Genomic DNA, 25,009 nt, shown 5'->3' with positions numbered 1-25,009 from the left:
CATAAAATATCAACAGGTTCTGTTAACAGAATATAAGCAGAATTTGAGATCAGTTGAGTTCAGTCTGTCAACACGTCTTGATCGAATCTGCCGCCAGCCTGCCGACACAATGCTAACATTTTGCTGACTGGGTATGAGGTCTTTTTTCCTCTCAAATCGACGCATTGGATAACATAATAATATCATTATGTTATCATTCTGATAGTGTTAGAAGACATCAACCTATCAAACATGAACACTTTAAGAACTCTTTTTGATAACATTTTGCTCACTGGGTAGTGATATCCAATGTGTCAATTTTAGAGAAGAAAAAGACATCATATATATGACATTTAAAAGAATACGGCAATCTGACTTCTTATAAATATCGTCTAAAGGAGCACTGCAATCTGACTTCTTATAAATGTCATCTAAAAGAGTACTGCATTTTGACTTCTTCTAAATGTCAAGAAAATATTATTATTAAAAATGTTTTATACTGAAAACAAATATTCTATTTTTTAGTGGTACCATCTTGATTCTAAAACATTTGCTTCTTATATACGGCCTTGAGAAAATGTTTTAAAATGTAGAGGAATATCGAATAAGCATGGGAGGCTAGATTTAAGACGATCCTCTTAATGCTAATAAAAATTTCCTCTTTTAGCAAATAACGTGCAATAAAAATAAAATTTGTTTTTTTTTTAGTTTTTTAACAATCTTATTATTTTTATAGCTTAATTCTGTATTGACTGTTTTGCATATAAGATATTTCATTAGTTACACTCTATTTCACTAATTACAATTACGCATTGTTTTACAATTTTTAAAAACGCTTCGGCGTTGGCAGAATTCAAACCTACGATTTTGGAATAAGAACCTAATACTGAGCTAATCGTACACTTGTAATATCTTGAATAAAAAATTATATTTAAAGTAAGGCTGATTTGAATAGGAAGGAACTTGCGTCGTGAGTACTGCCCGAACATCAGTCTTTCCCCTAACAGCACATTGATGTCCTGAGGACATCCTGAGTTTTTCGCAAAAGTACAATTGAGATAATCTCAGAACATTCTCAAACGTACTGCGATAGATGTAGTATGGTCTGCGAATGATCGAATGCCCGGGGTGACTCGTCTCATAGACATTCGCCGCGAATGTCTATGGTTTCAGGACAGTCTCCGAAAAGGATAGGAACAGGATGGCTACAGTCGGACCAATATACACGCACACATAGATAGCTAGGCGCGCGCGCGTGCTCGCGTAGGATACGCCTGATCAAGGTTAGGTTAGGTAAGGTTATGTTAGATTAGGGTTAAGTCATTAATGTACAATATAATATCAAGTAAATAAAATTTATTTTAAATTTACATAAACTTGTTGCGCATGTACATTATTGCAAAATGCAATAGAGATAACAAACATATCGGAAATGCACACAAAATCTTATAAATTTAGTATTTTAACATCAACATTTTTAAGAACAGTATATATATCAGAAAATGTATTTGTGCGTGCGTTCGTGCGTGCGCGCGTGCGTGCGTGCGTGCATAAAATCATGTAAATTATGCATATAAATTATAATATAAGGTTGCAATTCTTAAAAGGAGATCCATAACGCTGTAGCAACACTAAATTGTCGCCAAGTTTGAAAAAATATATCTATATTCAAAAATATTTAATATTTTTTATCTTAATAAAACTGATTTTTATTTGGACCGGCCTCTTCGATTTCTCTTTGAGTCAGCACAGATAAAAGGAAAACACTGATTGCGTCAGCAATCCTGGACCAGATAGGTTTTCTTCCGATATGCCTCTTCGATATCTCCTCGAGTGAGCACAGATTGCGTCAGCAATCAAGGGCTGCACCCAGATAGGCTTCAGCACTTCGTTGAAGATCTGCAGGATCTGAAATCACATAGAAATGTCAATTGTTAATGAAATAGTTGTTTCAACAGTAACGACTTTTTGGTATTGTTACAGTGTCGTTGCGTAGATTTTCTATCTCACATAATATTTGCGCAACGACGCTGTAGTAACACCGAATTATCGCCAAATTTGAAAGAATATATCTATATTCAAAAATATGTAATATTTTTTACCTTAATAAAAGTGATTTTTTGTCCGACCGGCCTCTTCGATCTTTCTTCGCGTCAGCACAGATACAGAAAAGCACAGGAAAGCACTGATTGCGTGAGCAATCCAGGGCTGCGTCCAGAAACAATAGGTATATCATTTTATCCTTCTTTTATTTACCGAACAATTACGGATAGAATGCTATCTGCTTGCAGCCGGCCGTTGTTTCTGGACGCAGCCTTGTAGAAATTTAGCCATGTCGGCCACGCGGTAATGCCGGCAATGCCAGAACCCGAACAGTCGGAGAAGAAACCGGAACTACGTATCGGAATTACATATGAAAATGGCGTTGGTGTACAGTTCGTGCCAGGTATGCCTGGGGTCCGATTCTAGGGTCCACGTTTTGTTCTTAGTTGTTTTTACATTCATGACTATTATAAGCGGATGCTGCGTTAACGATCGTAGTGTTACTAAATTATGTTTTGACAGCCGGCCGATGTAACCTCAGTTTTGATTGGTGAAATCTCCGAAATATTCCAAAGCTTAATTGAAAAGAAACGGATCGAAGCCTTTGATATATCAGATAAGTTGTAGTTTTGAAAATAAAAAGTGTTATTATTTGACAATAAGAAAATATACTTTGTAAGCTGTTTTTCTGACGATTACAGGTAATAATAAAACTTGGTACGAGACATTACCGTATTCTTTAATAAATGTAAGGATAGTCAACAACGGAGTGTTTGTGATGATAATTATCAAAGGCTTTGATCCGCTTCCCTTTAATTAAGCTTTGGAATATTTCTGAGATTTCACCGATCAAAACTAAGGTTACATCGGCCGGCTGTCAAAACATAATTTACTAACACTACGATACATTCATGATCGCTAACGCAGCATCTGCTTATAATAGTCATAAACGTAAAAACAACTAAGAACAAAACGTGGACCCTAGAATCGGACACCAGGCATACCTGGCACAAACTGTACACTCACGGTCATTTATTCTGTCCCTCGGAAAATTTTCAAAACTGAGAAGTCACTATCTTTCTACACACTCACAGTTCATGTTTAACGTAACGTCAGGGTTTACAGTCGCAACGGCCGCTTGCGACCGCATTTGACATAAAGGCGATGTAACCTTTCTGTCAAATGCGATAAATTTTCGGAAATTAATCTGCAAACTTGAGTTTTGAAAATTAATAATTTCTTGTGATGAAAAAGAAGATAAATTAAAGATAAATTTTTAAAAACTATCAAACTATTATTAAATTATTGTATTGTCATTGTTCCAGCCGCATTTAATTAATAATTTCTACGTTAATTATGAACTACAAGTATGTAGACAAATAGTGACTTGTCAGTTTGGAAAATTTTCCAAGAGACAGAATCGATGACCATGGGTGTACCATACAATAGAACGCGCTCACGGCGCTGATAGCGTAAGTAACAATTAGAGTCCTATATAAAGAGAGAAGCGAACTTCCACCACAACCTTCAGTATCCAATTGAGTCCTTCACCGCCATTTTGGGACCGCTCTAACGTCATCAAACACCATTCGTATCATTCCGCAAACAGCTGTTGTCACAATATGGCTGCTCGCTTAGCCAATCAAGTATCAATCAGATTACCAATCAGAGCTTCGGACATCAATGTCGCTTATCTTTTTATATAGGACTCTAGTAACAATCAAAGGTGATTGGCTGGATCTAAAAGTATGAACCAATCGTCTCTAATTGCTACTAACAACTATTAAGGGGGGAAGCCGGTCTAGAATTTTGAAAAAATCGAAAATTTGTTTTTTGTCTTAAAAGGTGCTTTAGGGTCTTAAAAATAACATACCAAAAGATGGATGCCGGAAAAAATGTGTAAATGCCCAAATGCGACAGCACTCAAGTATGCCCCAAGCGCCTTTTATCCCAGTACGCGCTGTAATTTTTGAGTACGGGAGCAATTCACCTATGCGCGTTGAAGTGTTCGAAGCTATAAAGCCGATATACGAAAGACTTACGTCGGACGATCTTCTCACTCGTTGTATCGGACGCTACACGCAAAACAACAACGAGAGTTTCAACTCAACTGTGTGGGCGATAGTTCCGAAAACTATGAATTCTTGCAAAGTGATAGTGGATATTGCTACAAGTATTGCTTCATGTGTCTTCAACGATGGACTAAGATCAATTTTGCACATATTCGATGTCATGAAGATGAAAATTGGACCAAACAGTTACAATGTGTGCACGAAGATAGATGCGAACCGTATCAAGAAAGCGGAACAATCACTCAGTGTCGGCGCAAAAGAAACTCGCATGCAATTGAAAGCTTTCCGAAAGGAAAAAGAAGCCGAAGAGGTTGATGTAGAAGGACAATTGTACGGCGCAGGCATCGCAGATTAAAGGTATATACGAATTTAATATGATTTTATAGTACTTAAAACTTTAAACGCGTTTTTCTCGAAATCACTTTTTTTGAACTGTCCGAAGACATTACTCGAGGAAATCTTCACCGATCCATACGAAATTTTGACAGTACATTCGAAATACCTTTCTTCGGAGACGTACGTAGGATTTTTTTTATATTGCATAGTTTTTTGGTAATCAACAATTTTAGGTCGTTTTTTATAGTGAAAATTTTAACTTTTTGTTCAAACGTGCACCATTTCGCGAAAAAAACAAAATATCGAAAAAATCCTACGTACGTCTCTTGCTGTTGTTATATAGAAACTAAAAAAATTTTATTTTTTGTTCCAGGACCAAAATTAAGGAGGTTATGTCTTCGGCCATGGAGCCACTGAAAAAAAAGGCGTCTTCGGAGAAATGCTGGACAGCCGCCATTTTGAAATTAATTAACATGAAAAAATTTGTATTTGTACTTTAAAACCTATATTATAAAACCTATTTCACAGATTTTTGGTTGATCCTTTTGTTGAGTCACAAAAAATTCATAAAGTATGCCCATTTTTTCGCGCTCTAGAGCAGCTTCCCCCCTTAATTTTGATGGAGCAGTGCGATTCACAGTATCAGCAAAGATTCAAATTAGGATAGAGAAGTACAATATTTATTAATTGATACAGAAAAACTTGGTGAAGTGTTAAGATAGTTGTTAGTTAAACGCGTGAATCAGAGAGTCTGTTGTTTTTTGTGTGTAGACCGTGTGTTACGAAAATGTAGTTATCAGATGCGCTATCTGGGGGTCGATTGTGTATCTCGACTTTCCTCACTTCTCGTATTTTCATCTCACATGAAAAAATACGCGCGATTGGCTATGAGCATAGTGAAAATGCGATATCCCTATGCTCACATGAGTGAAAACCACAAATGCGAATGCGAACAATGGTAGAATACTTCATATAACCTTTAACAAACGGTGTATCACCTCTGAGTTAAATAATCTCCAATAATCTCAAAGTCCCTCCTGTTGACAATTGATGACGCGTGTCCCGAGTAAGATACCAATTTAACAAAAACGGTGCGTAAATATTGCATAATTTATTTACAATATATACTTATATTATTTACAACTTATTATTTATTTATTGTTATTTATTATTTATATACTTATATTATTATTAATTTATTTATATACTTTATACAATTTTACAATGTACCCTAACAGCACAAAGTCGACTTTAAGTCGACTATGAGTCGGCCATAACTGCTAGACGTCTGGAAAATGGACGTCCATAAATTGACTTTAGACGACTTAAAGACGTCTACGAGGTGTGTTCAAAAAGTATCGCGAATTTTGAATTTTCGCGGGTTACGTATATTCGAATTTCGATCTTTTTGTGGCGTTATGTTGGTACTCATGTCTCTCACTTATGCCGACAAGCTCGGCCATTTTGAATGTTCACTTAATTGTTGACAGCTGCTTTGCTTGCACGTGTTTTGGATCGTCTTCGATTTTTACCTATTCAAAAAAATGGATCAAAGAACCTGTATCAAATTTTGTGTGAAAAACGAAATTAAGTGCGCGGATGCATTCCGAATGTTGACTGTGGCATACGGAGAAGCTACCTTGGACCGAAGCAACGTTTATCGGTGGTACAAAATGTTCTCAGAAGGCCGAGAAGATGTGAACGACGAAGAGCGTGCCGGACGCCCGAGCACTTCAACAACAGACGAAAAAATTAATGAAGTGGAGAAAATGGTATTGGCCAATCGTCGAATCACCGTTAGAGAAGTTGCTGAGGACCTAAACATATCGATTGGCTCGTGCCATTCGATTTTTATCAATGATTTGGGCATGAGACGGGTCGCCGCGAAATTCGTACCAAAATTGCTCAATTGCGACCAAAAACAGCATCGCATGAACATTGCTAATGAGATGTTGGACTCTGTCCGCGACGACCCAAATTTGCTCCAGAGGGTCATAACTGGTGACGAATCGTGGGTTTATGGTTATGACGTGGAAACCAAAGCTCAATCATCTCAATGGAAGCTGCCGCACGAACCAAGACCGAAAAAAGCGCGCCAAGTTCGGTCGAATGTGAAAGTTTTGCTGACAGTTTTCTTCGATTGCAGGGGCGTGGTGCATCATGAGTTCTTGCCACAGGGTAGAACGGTCAATAAGGAATATTACCTGCAAGTTATGCGCAATTTGCGCGAAGCAATCCGCCAGAAACGCCCGGATTTGTGGAAGAACAAAAATTGGCTTTTGCACCACGATAACGCCCCTGCTCACACATCGTTGCTTGTGCGCGACTTTTTGGCCAAAAACAACACACTAATGATGCCGCAGCCACCGTATTCCCCAGATCTGGCCCCCTGTGACTTTTTCTTGTTCCCTAAACTGAAGAGGCCCATGAAAGGACGACGTTACGCTACGCTTGACGAGATAAAGACGGCATCGAAGGAGGAGCTGAACAAGATAAAAAAAAATGATTTTTTGAAGTGCTTCGAAGATTGGAAAAACCGTTGGCACAAGTGTATAATATCTCATGGGGATTACTTTGAAGGGGACAAAATAGATATTCATGAATAAATAAATAATTTTTGAAAAAACACAAAATTCGCGATACTTTTTGAACACACCTCGTATAAGTCATACAATGTCCCACTTTAATCGACAACTATAAGTCGACTTTTAGAGACGTCTTTAAGTCATACATTTGAAGACAACTATAAGTCGACTATAGTTAGCCATCCTACAGACATTCTATGCAGTTGTAAAGGAAGGAATATTGAAATTGGGAAAATATGTTATAACATTTTTTACTTGTTTGATTCGTTTTATTTAAAAAAAAAAAGAAAATTGTTATAATATGTAAAGCAAATATAAATGTGTATATCTGTGTATATGTATTGTGCGCATTTGTTTAACTTTGTGTGTGTATATGTATATCACAATAACTTAATGTATACAAAATTATCTCGCATAATATTACTATTGTATACAGATGCATTTGTTAAGAAAAATAATAATAAAAATAATAATAAAAACTTTTAACTATATTATATTAATGGACGTCACATAAGAAAAAAAATCTTTATTTCTCACCTCTCGTTAAATATCCTGTATACATGTATAGATTCTAAATTTATACAATGTCAATGTAAAATGTTCTTTCTATATAAATTATAGAACTTAGCTAACTTTTTAAGAAATGGATCCTTTGTTGTAGATGCTGCAAAGATAAAATATTCTTTTTTATTTTGCATTCTGCAACTCGAATCTCTAGTGGATAAAGAATGTCACTTTGTTTTACTCGAGATATTGAGGGATAATTTGTTTATCTTGCTGGTACATTCCTTGTGTCCTTTTCTGCAATTAGAATGCACAAATTGAAAGTGATATTATTAAAAAAACAATTGAATCAATCATTTAAAAAATAATTCAACTTAAATAAAAAAAAAATTAATTGAGCGTCAAAATCAAGATGTTAATATCTATAACAATATTTAATTAATATCAATTTTTAATTAATTTTAGTGCTGCAGTTGTAAAAACTAGACATCTTTAATTCTCTAAAAGTGAGAGTTGTTGACGTATGTTGTTTTTCAAATGAACAAATTAATTTTTGTTTTGAAAACAAAGCTCACTTGTAGTAAATATGTTCAGTTGTAGCTTCTTTTCTCCGTCACGTAAAGTTCTTTATGACTCTGCCAGTTTTCGTGCCACTCAACCTCGACACCGACATAAATACCATGGATTGGAAATGCTTTGGCAGAGAAATCTCGATACACATATCTCCAGTGTTTTTAACTGCTTCGGCACCACTGATCTCAAAACTAAAATATTCGCAATTGATCGTTTAAATATTTGGATTTATATCTAATTGATATGGTTTTACAAAAAAATACATACTATAGTCCTACTTCATGACTCGTCTGTCCCTCAACAACGGCTCACAATGGCAATCGCCGCACATGACCGGTATGGCTGCACACGCTCCGATGGATAATAAAAAATAGCGGAGAGTACAAGAGAATTTTGTATGTCCGAACGGCTGCAGCTAATAGTCTTTATTCAATAAGCACAAGACCCGACAGACGGGTAGGATTACAACAACGCGGATTGACTCTTGCAAGAAACTTGATGACTCTCGCTTGGCGCTACATGCAGCAGCGATGACAGCGGTGCTCGCTCACTACAGTGGCGCTCAGTCGAGTCGATTTCAAAATGTCTTTTTCTAGACGTCTTAAAGTCAACTTTTGAAAGACGTCTGCAGACGTCTATGCAAAGTCGACTTGCAGTCAACTCTGAAAGCCTGACTTAGAAAAGTCGACTTACAGTCGACATATGAATGGTTTTGCTGTAGGGTATTATCTAGAATATATTATCTAGAATATTGAATGGATCCTGAGTATCTCTCAGTCTCCTTCTTAACAAATTTAAATTTCTTTTTCTAATTTGCATTTTTCTCTTGCTCGATAAAAAGTAAAAGATACTCCATTCTGAAACGATACAAGACTCCGCAAACTCGACCAAATTCGACACAAGCTGTGTTCCGATATAACTGCCAGTACTGGCAGTGGTGAAAAATCCATTCCGTTATTGGTACGCAGCGCACTGCGACAGCATCTAGTAACATCAATGACGTCATGAATGGTAGCCATATTGCCACTGTGACTACTGCAGCTTCCAAGGTAAGGTAGCTACAGTGCAATATGGCTACTGCAATGCTGTTCCAAAATACGATGCTATAGCAGTGCTGGCAGTAATGCAGTAATATTGGAACAGTTGTGACAGTGTACTGTCATGACGTCACATTTATTGCACTGCCAGTAAAAACGGAACACAGCCACAGTTTGATTGAACTCGACATCAAAATACTTGCCGAGCAATGTCATGTGAGAAATGTCGCACTTCCACTATGGTGAAAAGTAGCCAATCGAGTGAGAGCTCACTTTTACCATTTTCACTAGGTTTTGGAATACGCAATCGACCCCCTGAACGCATGTAGGACGGCCCATGAAGACGGTACTTAATATGGGCACGTATTGCATTCCAACAAATTTGATAGTAATACTCGGCAAGACTAGCTTTGATTGTTTTCTTTCTTTTTTCCTCTTGTGTCACATAGATAAAACGCGGCTGCAAACCGATTTAAGGTGATGCTAAAGTCGTCCTTTTTTACCGACCGAACGTTAATTTTCGGGCAAGCCGTTCTTCTAATTGCATTTACAGATTTAAAAATCCTTTTCCACAATTAAAGTATAGACAGTAATGTATAATGGACGCTATATAAAAATAAGGAAAACAAAAAACAATTGAGAATAATTTTCCAATTTTTTTCGTTTTCATTATCCTTATATAGCGTCCATTATACATTACTGTCTATACTTTAATTGTGGAAAAGAATTTTTAAATCTGTAAATGCAATTAGAAGAACGGCATGCCCGAAAATTAACGTTCGGTCGGTAAAAAAGGACGACTTTAGCATCCCCTTAAATCTACTCAGTTGCCGTATTGTTTGCGTACACGCAACAAACGTGGCTTATACATAATATAAGTAATAAAATGTAAATCACCCATATATGAAACTTTTTTGTTGTCAATATTTATTTCTTTATAATAATTAAATAATTAATAATAATTTATTAATTAAATAATTCATAATTAAATAATTAAATCAATTTTTATATATAATATTAATAAATATAATAAGTTTTATACAATAATTTTAAAAAATATTTATTTGTTCTTTACAAAAAAGTGATTTTTCAAAAGTAGAGATTTTAAGTTTTAAAACTTTTTTAATTTAAATTTTATTCATTTTTTTACGAAGTTACAGCTGTTAACAAAAAAATTAATATTGTAACATAATTATTAAATGCTAAAATATTAAAATTTTTACATTATTTATGTCTGCTAATACAATATCATCCTTTATTCATATTGTATTTTATATAATATAAATAAAAGTGATTATATAAAATTCTAATCGAAATAGTATCGAATCGATATCGAATCAATGAAATATTGATGTCCTCACAGAAAATATATATACTTAAATGAGAAAATTATAATTTAGTCTACTGATAAGTAGAGGTTACAAATAACTTGTTTTTTTTTAAATATCATATAAAACACAGACATCGAAACAGCCTCAAATTTCGATCATTATTTCGATTCGATGTAATTTCGATGGTTTTGACGTCAATTCGACATTGATTCGACATCGATTCGATAAGTCATTTTTGGCTGGATTGTAGATGATGGTATTACAATTATTCGACGTAGTGCAATTAATAATGAAGAGAAAGTTGTGGCAGAACCATTACAACAAGGTAATAAAGTTAAACCTAAGCAAACAAAAATATCATTAGTGTACTAAATATCGGCTGCAAGTTGAAACTGACAAACGAACCACTCAAAGTGTCACATCTCAATTTTAATGAAACTTTACACACATTTAGGTAACATAATTAGATGATTTTAGAAACTATCAGTTGCGGCCCAAATTCGGTTTCAAGGGGTGAAATTATTTCTTATGTGTATAGCGGTTTTCAGTTTTTTTTGTTATATCTTGGAAATTATTCAAGATATCCAAAAATGTTTTATACAAAAGATTTAAAATAAAATTATCTCCATTCAGTCACGTTAATTACTTTTGTACATCTGCACGAATTTTGATATTTCCATGATATCAAGATAAATTACCGTACTATATATTGTATTTCCTGTAATGTATGAGCACATTTTTTATTATAAGCAGTAACAAATGTATTTATTATATTAATTATTTTATAACTAATTGTAAATCTTGCTATTAATATTAACGTGATAATTATATGACAAAATGTTTGCAATTATGATATTCTTCAAAAAAATACTGCATACAAAAATATTTCTTGCACCAGAAACATCGTATTATAGCAAGTGCATCACCTATGGAGTAGAGTGATATTTCTTGAATATCCTTTCCAGAGAAATAAAAATCTACTGTATTTGTGTTTTGTACCCGCTACTGAAAGTTTTAGTGTGCTATTGTTAAATTTTTGGAGGGGACATTGTCCTGCCAGTCTGCAAGAATTTATGCCAAAAAAAGATAAAGGTATACTGATTTTAACTATACCAAAGAAAACTATGGGAATGATTTAACCTCTTGATGTTTATAGATTTGGAATATGGAAAAACTTTTTAAGAACATTCAGTGATCGCATTATGTTATTAAATTATACTAATTTACATTTGAGAAATAATATCATCAAATTGCAATCTATAATACGAGGTGTGTTCAAAAAGTATCGCGAATTTTGTGTTTTTTCAAAAATTATTTATTTATTCATGAATATCTATTTTGTCCCCTTCAAAGTAATCCCCATGAGATATTATACACTTGTGCCAACGGTTTTTCCAATCTTCGAAGCACTTCAAAAAATCATTTTTTTTTATCTTGTTCAGCTCCTCCTTCGATGCCGTCTTTATCTCGTCAAGCGTAGCGTAACGTCGTCCTTTCATGGGCCTCTTCAGTTTAGGGAACAAGAAAAAGTCACAGGGGGCCAGATCTGGGGAATACGGTGGCTGCGGCATCATTAGTGTGTTGTTTTTGGCCAAAAAGTCGCGCACAAGCAACGATGTGTGAGCAGGGGCGTTATCGTGGTGCAAAAGCCAATTTTTGTTCTTCCACAAATCCGGGCGTTTCTGGCGGATTGCTTCGCGCAAATTGCGCATAACTTGCAGGTAATATTCCTTATTGACCGTTCTACCCTGTGGCAAGAACTCATGATGCACCACGCCCCTGCAATCGAAGAAAACTGTCAGCAAAACTTTTACATTCGACCGAACTTGGCGCGCTTTTTTCGGTCTTGGTTCGTGCGGCAGCTTCCATTGAGATGATTGAGCTTTGGTTTCCACGTCATAACCATAAACCCACGATTCGTCACCAGTTATGACCCTCTGGAGCAAATTTGGGTCGTCGCGGACAGAGTCCAACATCTCATTAGCAATGTTCATGCGATGCTGTTTTTGGTCGCAATTGAGCAATTTTGGTACGAATTTCGCGGCGACCCGTCTCATGCCCAAATCATTGATAAAAATCGAATGGCACGAGCCAATCGATATGTTTAGGTCCTCAGCAACTTCTCTAACGGTGATTCGACGATTGGCCAATACCATTTTCTCCACTTCATTAATTTTTTCGTCTGTTGTTGAAGTGCTCGGGCGTCCGGCACGCTCTTCGTCGTTCACATCTTCTGAGAACATTTTGTACCACCGATAAACGTTGCTTCGGTCCAAGGTAGCTTCTCCGTATGCCACAGTCAACATTCGGAATGCATCCGCGCACTTAATTTCGTTTTTCACACAAAATTTGATACAGGTTCTTTGATCCATTTTTTTGAATAGGTAAAAATCGAAGACGATCCAAAACACGTGCAAGCAAAGCAGCTGTCAACAATTAAGTGAACATTCAAAATGGCCGAGCTTGTCGGCATAAGTGAGAGACATGAGTACCAACATAACGCCACAAAAAGATCGAAATTCGAATATACGTAACCCGCGAAAATTCAAAATTCGCGATACTTTTTGAACACACCTCGTACTTCCACAGCTGGAAATTCTTCCCATCGAATTTCTGAATGTGGAAATGCTTTAGACCTTCCATTGTAATTCGACAAGACAACAATGTTTCGCCTCAATTTTATTACGAGAGACTACCTAACCTTACTTTTGCCGTCGTTACTTTATTCTTGTACAGTACCTTTACGCCTTCAAAAACTGGGCCCATAACCTGTTGTTATTTCTTTGAGTTCGTTGTAAGAATGTATTTATTACAGAATAATACAGTATTTATGCCTCTTACAATTGCGCAACGAAAAGCTTGGTTCGATTAGAACTTAACGTACAAGAGCGTGTGTGCAACAGAACGAACTTAGAAAACGAAAAAACTGATAGATGTCACTCACACACATACTACTGGACTTTTATGCAGTACAAGAAAAGAAAACGATCGCAGCGCACCGAGCATGGAATGCATAACATACTTAGAATATATTATAAACACAAGGAGATAAATGCGATAATAAGACAAGATCAATAAAACTCTTAATATGTAACATCAACATTTTGTAGCAACTGTGAAGGGGACCATAGACCGACTTACAAAAGTTGTCCCGTAGCTTTAAAAAACAAAGAAATAAAGATAATTATGACCTACAACAACATTTCATTTTCAGAAGCTGCAAGGATGATTACAGATAGTTGTACAGATAGTAAAACTATAATGATAGATACACGAATCCTGCCACGTAGCCCAGTATGGTTGACAATAACAAGAATAAAGGGACGGAAATCAAGATTTACGATAGAGCATCATTATCAGCTGAAAATACTTATCCTGTTAAATGGTCCAATACTGTGCGCCAAAATATAGGTAATGAGAGAGAAACAAAGAAGGATGGTTATTCACGGAAGGAATACAATAGTACAAGAAATAGGAACAACAATACAACTCCAAGTTCCAAGAAACACAAAGACACATTAGAATAGACAAAGAAAAGATTGAAGAGAAAAAACGTAGACAAGAATACGTGAATTATTACAAACAATTCAAAAATAACACAGTAGAGATAAGTAAAGAAAAAAGAGGGATAGCCCTTGGCCAGACAAACGAAATAGAGACAAGAAAAGAGAGTAATAGTGGTTATAATAATGAAGAGACTATGAGTGTCTGGTCTTCTAACTTTGACTGGTCTCTACAAATTGCCAGAGACAAATGTTTAGTATCTTATGAATTTTGTAAGGATTTCTTAGAACTTTTAAAAAAATATAGTATTAATTCTCCACCGGAGGGAGATGACTATGAAGAAGATCAAACTCACATAGTGAATAAAATGAGTAAGGACTTGGATAGATGCCAAGAGAATTTAGAGCAAAGAGGTTGTATAGATAGAGAGGAATAGCCAGCCACGAATGCGTGAGCTATTAGAAAGAGACAAAGAACGAGAGGGTTTCAGCAGCCTTGTTTAATCGCGCATGCGCTGTTGATTTTCGCAATCAAGTGGGGAGGATGAGGAAAGCAATATATCGGAGTGCGTTTTCCGTTTCACGTATGCATGCAATGCATCATTTAGATTTGTTGAACATTGAATGTTAAATAAAGATATATAATGCATAAAACAGAGGAAAGGAGAAAAGGAGGAAAATGTTTATATTAATAATAACAATACATTCCACATGAAGTTTTTTATTTACATAAACGCTTATACATAAAAAAAATTTGTAATGTTATAATAATAAAATATTCAAATAAAACATTTTACGTATTTTTAATATATATTCAAACTTGAACTCTTATTTATAAACTTATGTTATAAACTTAACATAAAACATATAAAAAGTATACAACTTTTATCTATGTTTTTATCAGTTAATATATTATTATTGGCCACTGAAAATCGTTAGCTTATTATAATGCATTCTGATTCTTTTAGAATCATTTTTGGAGCATTTACTTTCGTGTGTCAAACGAATATCGATATATTTTTGTATAATAAGAATAATCAATTGGTGTCGATGATCATACAAAGGCTCTTGATCTAAAATATGATTATTGTTATCTAAAATTGCATTAGGAAATAATTGTAGTGTTTTTGTTATAAGCTTGTTATTTATATCTTTTAACAATAAATGAGTATGTTGACGTATTATTTTCTCAGCACTCATACAAATGAAAATGACATCTTTCGAAGGGAAATGCAAGCCACCACGATTTTTTAAAATTGTTAATTTTGATTTATCACTATCACCTTCTAACATATCTTTAAAAATTTCACAAATTAATTTTTTTTTAGTGAATGTACTATTGAACCAGCTATATGCTTCACGATTTCCTCAAGATAATCAGAAACATACCAGCCTGCGTTTCTGCAATAATTGTGATCAAATAATATACTATGATTACTTTTCAAATAATTATAAACTGGAAAATTATTAATTTGTTTTTGTTGTGGGACTTTTTTTCTTTTTTTTTATTATGAATTTCCGTATTAGTTTTTTGAAATTGATGTATTTTCATTATCTGCTATTGTTTGTTTTATTTCGGTAATGTTAGTTACGTCTGAAATTAATAATGTATTGTCTTGCGGAGTACAGTTCGCTGAAGTAGACACTAAAACATTCATATTATTAACTAATAATTTAGTGTAAGCAGATTGATATTGTACTGTTGTTGGATTATTATTATAACCATTCATTCTTCTTATTAAACCAAAAAACATTTCAACGTGATCCTGAGATAGTTTATAACTTAAAACAAATTGAACAATATTATTTTGTATCAAATCTGTACAAAGACTAAATAAGTTTTTTAGACAAATAATAAAGCCAAGAAACCCCGTTTTAACAGATTCGCTTTCAAGGATTGATTTACGAATTTTTTGTATTACTTGATTATTATTAATTATAGAATTTTCTTTGTCTGTTGTCTTTATGTTATTGTTTTTTCTCGCAACAGGTACATCAATTTCTAATTTTTCAATATAATCAATAAATCCATCGATTTTTGTTTTGAATTGGGATAACAAATCTTTGGTAATAGCTTTTCGTCTTGGCGTCTTACAAAATTTGTTCTTTACATTTAAAACATCAAAAATATCATTTATTGTTTTACAAAATTTTGCTGTAGATGAAGCTTTTTCAAAGTTTTTATCTTTAATTTTAAATTTAAAGAAATATAATGCATTTGATACGCTTGAACTTAATACTTGCGCCGCCAGTGAAACTTTCATTTTTTTGTTTTGAAAATAAACATGTCTATCTCGTATTTTGCATACACTGTGCAAGCCATCACTAATTTGCTTATTGTGTAACTTTTTTATGTATTCCCGACTAATACTTTCTTTTTTATCATATATTATAGGTCCTTTTAATGCAAAATAATTTCTTACTAACTTGAGCATATGACACGGATCAAAAAACACATAGACAGGTTTTGAAGTATTTGGGTGTTTAAAGTACGGTTTAAAATTGTTCTTATCTTTGTAATTAAAATTAGCGCCTAATACTTCATATGCTCTTACATGTGTTTTATCACCATCAAAAGTAGTGCTAACTACTTCAATGTCACTTTGGCTAAGTTTTATCAATAAATCTTTTAAAAGTATTGCTTTTTCTTTACCTGTTAAAGAATTAATTAAATAATGTGCAATGGGTGTTTTAAACGACCCATTAATGCAGACTAGCATAAAAACTAATGCTTTAGTAGCTATCTTAAGTTCATTATTATTGTCAATTTCATCCAACTGTCCACCTAAATCGACGACACCTTTCCATTTGTGAGCATTTTAATCCCAATGTTTCCATTTATGGATGTTCATCTCGTCAAACGTAACATTAAAAATAAGCTTTTTGCCTTTCTGAAATTCTTGCTTCACCATGTTTGACACGTGTCCTATTAATTCTTCGGAAATACCTGGTTTATAATTTTTTTAAGACAACCAATTACTAAGAGATTTGACGGAAGGTAAACACTTGAGATAGCTTTGTCTCACAAATAAGCTGCTGGAGAGTAAAAATGTAAGGATCTGGCAAAATTTTTTAATTGAGCAGGAAACGCAGTTGTAGTTTGTTTTTCTTTTATTCGAATTATCAATTCTTGTAAATGTTCAGGTAATTCCTAATTAAGAGAAAAAAGTAGTTATAAAAATTTTTGAATATTTTAAGTTGACCACAACCGTTTCATAATATAAAAAAGTGATTAAAATTTAAATTTTTTAAATATTTCTTATAAAATGTACAGTTTAAATGTACCGTTACTTATAAAATAATAAATTAAACTTAAAAATAAAGACATTAAGATTATATATTTGAATTGGAAAAGTTTAAGTTTTCAAACAATTTAATTTATTAAATCTGTTTAAAAAATAACATTTATTGACTAAATGACTATTGGCAATTATTAAAATGACTATTTTCAAACAAAATAAGCCCTATAAAATAAAAATTGGTTTATCATTCATTTCTGCATCCTATGTGAAAATAAACAATGCATATTAACATAGTTCAATGGACTGCAATATATGATGCTAATGATTGTATATTTAAATTTCTCTCATAATTACACACTTTATGGTTCAATTATAGTACAAAGTATATTTTATATAAAAACAATTAAACATAAAAATACAATTGATTGAAATATAATTACAATTTATATTTAATTATGTATATTAATTATATTTATACTTATATTTAACTGTAATTATTTAATTAAAATTAATTATAGTTATTAATATTAAATAATATTACAGGAAAAAATTATATGAATTTTTCCATTACATAATATATGATTGAAATGTATATTGAAACTGCACTGCAACATATAATTACAAATTTACCTGTAAACATTCAGCAGCTTTAGAAAACTGTTTCTCCTTGATGGTTTTGATTAGTTCTTTTATATTAGTATTTATTTTTTCTTTTCTAGTTAACTTCATATGGATAGCAGATTTTTTAGATTTTTCAGTAGCCATAACTCTTACAAATCGCTCCCAAGCTTCATCTGAAGCAAAGTGCTTTCTTGAAAAAGACTCTGACTGAGTTCCGACCATAAAACGAAATTTTGTTGGGTGAATGTCGACGACAGATAATTTTCTAAATATCAATAATACAATTAATAATACAGTTATTTTATAAAATATTAAGTTTAAAATATTCAGCAGTAAAAAAATTTTACAAAAATTCTAATGTACCTTTTAATACCATTTCTGGGACTTAAATGATTATGTGTCTCAAAGCCACTAGTATTCGTATTTGTTGAAAATGTATTTTCGACACTTATTGTCGTATCTTGATGATTCGTTATGTCATCAAGTATTTAAGTAGGTACGTTGTTGATTGGTGAAGATAATTGACCGTTTCGATTAAAAGAGACAGCAGTTGATACTAAACGTCTCAAAGTTGTGTATCCATCAGTCTGATGAAATGAATCTTCATGGAAGTGGTCGCTACATATGCGGGTGTCTTACAAACCGTTGTCACACCAATAGCTTCCATCCATTTCTTTTTCATTTCAACATTAACAGAAAATCTGTAATTCAGAATTAAATATAATCAAAATCGAAGATGATAGAGCTAATTTGAATAAATACCAAATATAGAACAATATTTGGCATTTTCATATGAATTTTAGGTTAAGGTATTTTGGTAATACACACTTTGAATAACAACCCTGCTTAAAAAGTCGAATAAGAAATGATAGAAATATATAGAAATTTGATAGAAACTTATAGGTTCAGATAAAATTACATAAGATTCTATTAAATTTCATAAGATTTCTATTAAATTTTTATACGTTTCTATTATTTCTTATCCGTTTTTTTTTTTGTACTTTTTAAGCAGAAAATAAATTTATCAATATTTGTTAAACTTACTTGTGAAAACTTCGAGATGTATTAAACGGAATAGATTGTTTTTTGCACACAACAAACGTATTTGTCATTTTATTCTCTATTATGTCACAGCACTTTGCTTATTAAATTTCTTGTTTTCTTTAGTCATGTAGCTGCGGACTTCCTCTAAGAGTGGTGTCTCCAAAAATCAAACGAGAGAGAAAGTATCGAATGATGATTCGAAGTCAGAATAAATGCATAAAAATTATATGCAAGATTAATAAATTTTTACTACAACCAGCTACAACCATGTTGAAAGATAAACTTCCCCTCAATAGTCTCAATACGATACCTCCCCACTCAGCTCCATTCAGCTTGATGCGCGCGCAACATTAGACAAAGATAAAGATGCCATACTCATATTCTTTCTCTTTCTATTGCCTAAAGTTTTCCACTTACGGGAGCCCCATGCCTATTACACAACTTAATTTAGAGAGAGCAAAAAGAATAAGCATGGACGCCAGAAGAGGATTTCGGATGCGGCAGAGTGAGAGGAAGTCAAACTGGTCTGATCTGTGATGGCGACTATACTTTTGTGGAATGCAGGGGGTATTAACAACAAAAAAGCAGAGTTGATGAAAAATGCGATAAATTACGACATTGTTGTAATCACTAAAACGAAGCTTAGTCGTAATAAGCCTTTGTACATTTCAGGTTTTAAAACCTACAAAAGCAATAACGAAAACAGTAGTGGAGGAGTGGCAATACTTATAAAAAATTATGTTAAGTTTAAAATAATTGAAGATTGGGTTAATAGATCTGATAATATCGAGGCAATCGGTATCAAAATGCAAGGTACTACTAGAAACTATAACGGTCTTAATACTTAATAACTTATTGCGGTCTATAGAAAACCATATGGAGTGGAATCAATAACAGCTTGGAACGACTTACTCAGGTTTAAGGGAGTAGATGACGATTCCATCATAGTAGGTGACTTCAACGCACACAACAACGCATGGAATTGTATTAATACCGATAAAGACGGGGAAAGACTATACTCGACTATGTTTCGGCGGGATTACATTAATATCAATAAAACTAGGATAAATTATAATGGTCAGGTTGCATCAAATTTAAATTTAATTTTTACAAACAGGAATCTAGCGAATAAAATTAACTACCAACAACTTCCAGATGCTTGGGGATCGAATTATTAGTCGGTGGACATTTGTGTGGATATAAGATGTCTTCCTTATAGGAAACCTTCTAATAGAATAACTAACCAAAACATTAATTGGATACTCTATCATGATAAAATAGAGATAGAAATAGCGAAATCTCAAGAAAATATTAATAACCTATTAGAAGACAAAAGCCTGCAAGAACTATATTCTTGGTTCATTAAACTCATGAAGAGATACGCACCGATTGCTTCTGACAAGGATCCAGACAAAACTAGTATGACCAGAGAGAGAAAGATAAATAATAAACACCATAACAGCAACAGGCAAGAAGTCAACTGGTGGGACAAGGATTGCAATGTAGCCAGAAAACATAGGATTGATAAATTTAAAAAATAGAAACGTACGGAAGAAGTGAGGACTTTGTCGAATACAAAAAAAGCCGAGCCATTGATAGGAAGATTATTAACAAAAAGAAAAGAGAAAACTTTATATCTTTTTGTAATAGCATTAATAGATTCACCAGTCTCTCATATGTCTGGAATACAACGAGAACTTTTAAAAGCGTTCAAAACAAAATTAATTAGAATACTTGGCAGCACAAGGATAGAGAGACCAAGATTAGAAAAACTATTACAAACCTGGCACCTCCGTGGGTCAAAAAAAAAAAAAACATGAAGAAGTTACAATTAAAAAGCAGACGTGGAATGAGATGAATGTTACATTCTCCATGGACGAACTTCTTCGTGCCTTGAACATGATCAGGAAGGATTCATCTCCTCCCTGGTAAAAATTACGGATAAAAACGGACAGAAAACGTATCCTATCCGTATTTGTCTACTTTACTATGCGTTTCTTAATCCGTAATTACAGACAGAAACCGATAGAATGCGTTTTGTAATCTATCGGTTTCTGTCCGTAAAAACGATAGACAAATGCCAATTGTCTCCGTTTCTGTTTGTGAATGCGTATACGCATCCTGTCCGTTTCTGATTGCAATTGGATATATATTTATCCTGTCCGTTTCTGTGTGCAACTGGATACATACGCATCCTATCCGTTTCTATCTGCAAATACGTATACGCATTCTGTCTGTTTCTATCTGCAAATAGGTATACGCATTCTGTCCGTTTCTATCTGCAAATAGGTATACGCATTCTGTCCGTTTCTATCTGCAAATACGTATACGCATTTTGTCCGTTTCTATCTACAAATACGTTTACGCGTTATATCCGTTTCTGTCTGCAAATACGTATATGCGTTCTGTCCGTTTCTGTCTGCAAATACGTATACGCGTTCTGTCCGTTTCTGTCTGCAAATACGTATACGCATTCTGTCCGTTTCTGTCTGCAAATGCGTATACGCATCCTGTCCATTTCTGTCTGCAAATGCGTATATGCATCCTGTCCGTTTCTGTCTGCAAATGCGTATATGCATCCTGTCCGTTTCTATCTGCAAATACGTATACGCATTCTGACCATTTTTGATACAAATACGTATACGCATTCTGTCCGCATACGCATTCTGTCCGTTTCTGTCTGCAAATGTGTATACGTATCCTGTCCATATCTATCTGTAAATACGTATACGCGTTCTGTCCGTTTCTGTCTGCAAATGCGTATACGCATCCTGTCCATTTTTGTCTGCAAATACGTATACGCGTGCTGTCCGTTTCAAAGAATGGACAATTATGATAGCTAAATTACGCTGTTACGTTATATTACCGTAATGTAACCATATACTTATTTGAATTTGGACAAATGTCACGGCTGCTGGTGGTTAGACAGATCTTGCAAACGGTGCACAAATATATAAAAATATATGGATCAGAGCTTGAGTTACGATTTACTATAAATTTGTTATTACTATTTCTAATTAATCAACAAACTTAATATTCCCATTAACATTGGATAACGTATTTTTCCATTTAGTTGCAAAGAGCAAAAACACATTGAGTGACCATTGCAATAAACCATTTATTTGAATAATAATTAGAATAAGTATTATAATACAATACAATAAAAAATTTTTTTATCCAAAAAAGATGCATTTCAAGATATACGAGAATCAATATTAGAAATAAAAAAATAACAATTTTTCAAACGATTTTTGTGATAAATGGCATCAATATCAAAGTCATTCTCGGAATCATTGTTTATGTTGGCAGCGACGGTGGTAGCAGCAGGTTTCGGTGTAGCCGGTGATTGCTGTTTTTTCAGGGATTTCTGCTTACCTTTATCATCGTATTTTGATCTAAAATGAAATAGAATGTCACAAAATATATACATATGTGCACAAAATGTTTATATAAAAAGTTATATATATATATATATATATATATATATATATAAAATTTTTTTATAATACGCTAAATAACACAGAAGAGAAAGGCAATTCTTATTTTACAAAATAAAGCATTAAATTCAATAAGGATTTTACTTGGAAGAAAACAAGAAGCAGTTTAATTTTTCAAGGAATTTTAATTTACTTATTTCTTAAGTTGAGTTCTGCTTGGACGATTCAAACATAAATCTCACGGCGTCATAAATCTCAGGTCGGGTTTAAAATCCATTGCACTCAAAAGTGTTAATATATTAAATTTTTGCAGTTAGAGCTTAGTTTTCATAGTTTTTTTTAACTTTTGTACAAAAAATATTTTAGACTTATAAATAAATGTTACTTTACCAGTTACTTTTGCTTCTTTTTCTTCATCGCTCCATTTCTCATTGAGAACATTTGACATCGAGTCACTGCATATCACTAAAAACATGAATATAATTACTTATTAATATTCAGAACAAATGAAAGCACGTGCAAATACAATCTCATGTTTTTCTAAATAATATGATTAAAACGTAGATATAATAAACTAAATATTTTTTTTTTAAATGTACACAAAAAGATGTATACACGATTGATATGTATATACAAATGCTAATTTGAAGGAAAAAAAACTTGAAGGCAGAAAAACAGCTTTTTCGAGATTTATGGAGATACAACAGCAATTTTAATTAATACAATTCCATATATATTGAATTTCACCGCATTTTGTGACAAAACATTTAATAATTTTTAGTTATGAGCAATTTGGTAGACCACCGTGCTTAATTATCTCTCAAGTTTATCCAATTCCAATAATCAGATATAAAAAAAAATTTCTAAATCAGACATGAGCACTATTAACAAATTTACATATATATACCCTATGATCAGAAAGTACCGGGAATTTTTAAATAAAACAAAATAGAGTTAAATTTCAGGCAAATTTATTTTATCTCCTTCAAAATATGATCCATCTGAAGCAACACACATGTGCCAACGCTTGACCCAGTCCTCCATGCATCCCTGGAAGGCCGACGAAGGGATGGCCTTTAGTTCTCTCGTCGCATTCTCTTTGATCTCCTCGATCGACTGAAATCTCTTTCCACGAAGTGACAACTTCAACTTGTGGAACAAAAAAAAGTCGCACGGGGCCATATCAGGTGAATACGGTGCTTGCTTGATGGTATTTACTTGATGTTTGGTCAAATAATTCATTGGTGTTTTTGCAAGAAATTCAGATCCTTCGGAACGAGCCTGGCTGCCACGCGTCTCATACCCAAAACATCAACCACAATATGCTGTGCCGTTCCATATGCAATGCCAAGTTCACTAGACATCTCTCTTAAGCTGGTATGACGATTTTCAAGCACCATTTCTTTCACTTTCTTCACGTTTTCATCGGAGTTCGACGTCGATGGACGTCCGGAACGAGGGAAATCTTCCACCACTGTACGACCACTTTTAAAGTCTTTATACCACTCGTATGCTCTTGTTTTTGATTCGCAAAATGCTTTTTGCAACATTTTCAGTGCATCGGCACACGAAATTTCGTTCGCAACACAAAATTTCAAACAAACTCTTTGTTCAACAAAATTATTCATGGTAAAATGCGGCAAAATGAAAAAAGTTGACTGATGTAAACAAACGCCAGGCAGACACTAATGATCGGATGGCACTAAAACCTGACATATGGTTCCCGCATGCGCGGTACTTTTAAATAAAAAATTCCCGGTACTTTCTGATCATAGGGTATATATATATATATATATATGTATAAATTTGTTAATATATATATATATATATATATGTATATATATATATATATATATATATATATATTGTGACGTGGCAGTTTTATCTGCCTCGCCGCTTCGTCCTCCACCTAAGCGTGGCGCGAGGAGGCGCGTACGACCGGGCCGGGCACTCAACGAGAGAGCGAAATCTCCGGCGGGACTGCGTTGCGTGTTATTTTATTTATTCATTCGCGGCTTCTTGCATGTAACCGCGGGCACCTCGACAAACGCCGCCGAAGGACCAGCAGCGGCGAGGGAGACGGACCGCGACAGGAAAGGGAGAGGGCGATCGTCCAGGGCCGGCGCACAGGAAAACGCCGACGGAGAGGAGGACGAGACCCGACGTGGCGACAGATAAGCGCCACGCAAAGGAGGCTCGCGAATGGCACAGCTGATGGGCAGGCTGGGGCGGACGAACGGCCAGGACGAGGGCCGTCGAATGCCGGCTGTCCATCGAGGAGGGTAGCGGCGAAGGTCGCCGCTGGAGAAATTCTGCTGCTGTCGTCCGCGAGGACGACAAGAACGACGAGGATGTAGGATACCGACGGGGACCGCACGACACCTGCGGAGACCCGACACTGCGCTGCCGTGACGTCACGGATAGATAAGGGCGGCCGCTGATAGGCCGCGCCGCTAGACGCAAGGATATCGCGCACCCTGTGGGAGGGGTAGCGCTCATCGATCGCGCATTAAACGCGATCCTCTCGGCTTTTGCGTGCGACCCGGCGTTTGGCGTATACGTTGCGTTAGCGAGCGAGCGAGTGCGAGCTATCGGTCTATGAGCGTCGGTGGCTATCGGAAGGACCGATATCGGCGAGAGTGTCCGGCCTGGCGAGCGCGTCCACTGGAGGATCCCAGAGGACCTGAGGGACCAGGAGGAGG

The 25,009-nt window shown here is 34.5% G+C and overlaps 1 protein-coding gene and 3 long non-coding RNA genes across 4 annotated transcripts; 1 reads left to right on the top strand and 3 right to left on the bottom strand.

Moving 5' to 3' along the window:
* Positions 1–1,318: 1,318 nt before the first annotated feature.
* Positions 1,319–2,483, bottom strand: LOC105200577. Its single transcript, XR_850979.3, has 2 exons — positions 2,082–2,483; positions 1,319–1,887 (listed from the first exon to the last, which is right to left on the bottom strand). It is a non-coding gene; the product is annotated as an uncharacterized LOC105200577 (long non-coding RNA).
* A 1,177-nt stretch (positions 2,484–3,660) lies between these two features.
* LOC113004832 lies at positions 3,661–5,840 on the top strand. The gene is made up of 2 exons (XM_026139296.2): positions 3,661–4,451; positions 4,804–5,840. The coding sequence occupies exon 1, from the start codon at positions 3,934–3,936 to the stop codon at positions 4,447–4,449; it is 516 nt and encodes a 171-aa protein (XP_025995081.1). The 5' UTR covers positions 3,661–3,933; the 3' UTR covers positions 4,450–4,451; positions 4,804–5,840.
* Positions 5,841–7,526: 1,686 nt separating this feature from the next.
* On the bottom strand, positions 7,527–8,764 carry LOC120357879. The gene is made up of 3 exons (XR_005574884.1): positions 8,360–8,764; positions 8,095–8,283; positions 7,527–7,816 (listed from the first exon to the last, which is right to left on the bottom strand). It is a non-coding gene; the product is annotated as an uncharacterized LOC120357879 (long non-coding RNA).
* An 8,752-nt stretch (positions 8,765–17,516) lies between these two features.
* LOC105206305 lies at positions 17,517–19,241 on the bottom strand. Its single transcript, XR_851346.3, has 3 exons — positions 18,871–19,241; positions 18,190–18,527; positions 17,517–18,091 (listed from the first exon to the last, which is right to left on the bottom strand). It is a non-coding gene; the product is annotated as an uncharacterized LOC105206305 (long non-coding RNA).
* Between the last annotated feature and the right edge of the window lie 5,768 nt (positions 19,242–25,009).

Source organism: Solenopsis invicta, chromosome 5, assembly GCF_016802725.1.
Source record: "Solenopsis invicta isolate M01_SB chromosome 5, UNIL_Sinv_3.0, whole genome shotgun sequence".
NCBI lineage: Eukaryota > Metazoa > Arthropoda > Insecta > Hymenoptera > Formicidae > Solenopsis > Solenopsis invicta.
Note: the sequence above shows the minus strand (reverse complement) of the source record. Positions and strands in the feature narration are given on the sequence as shown.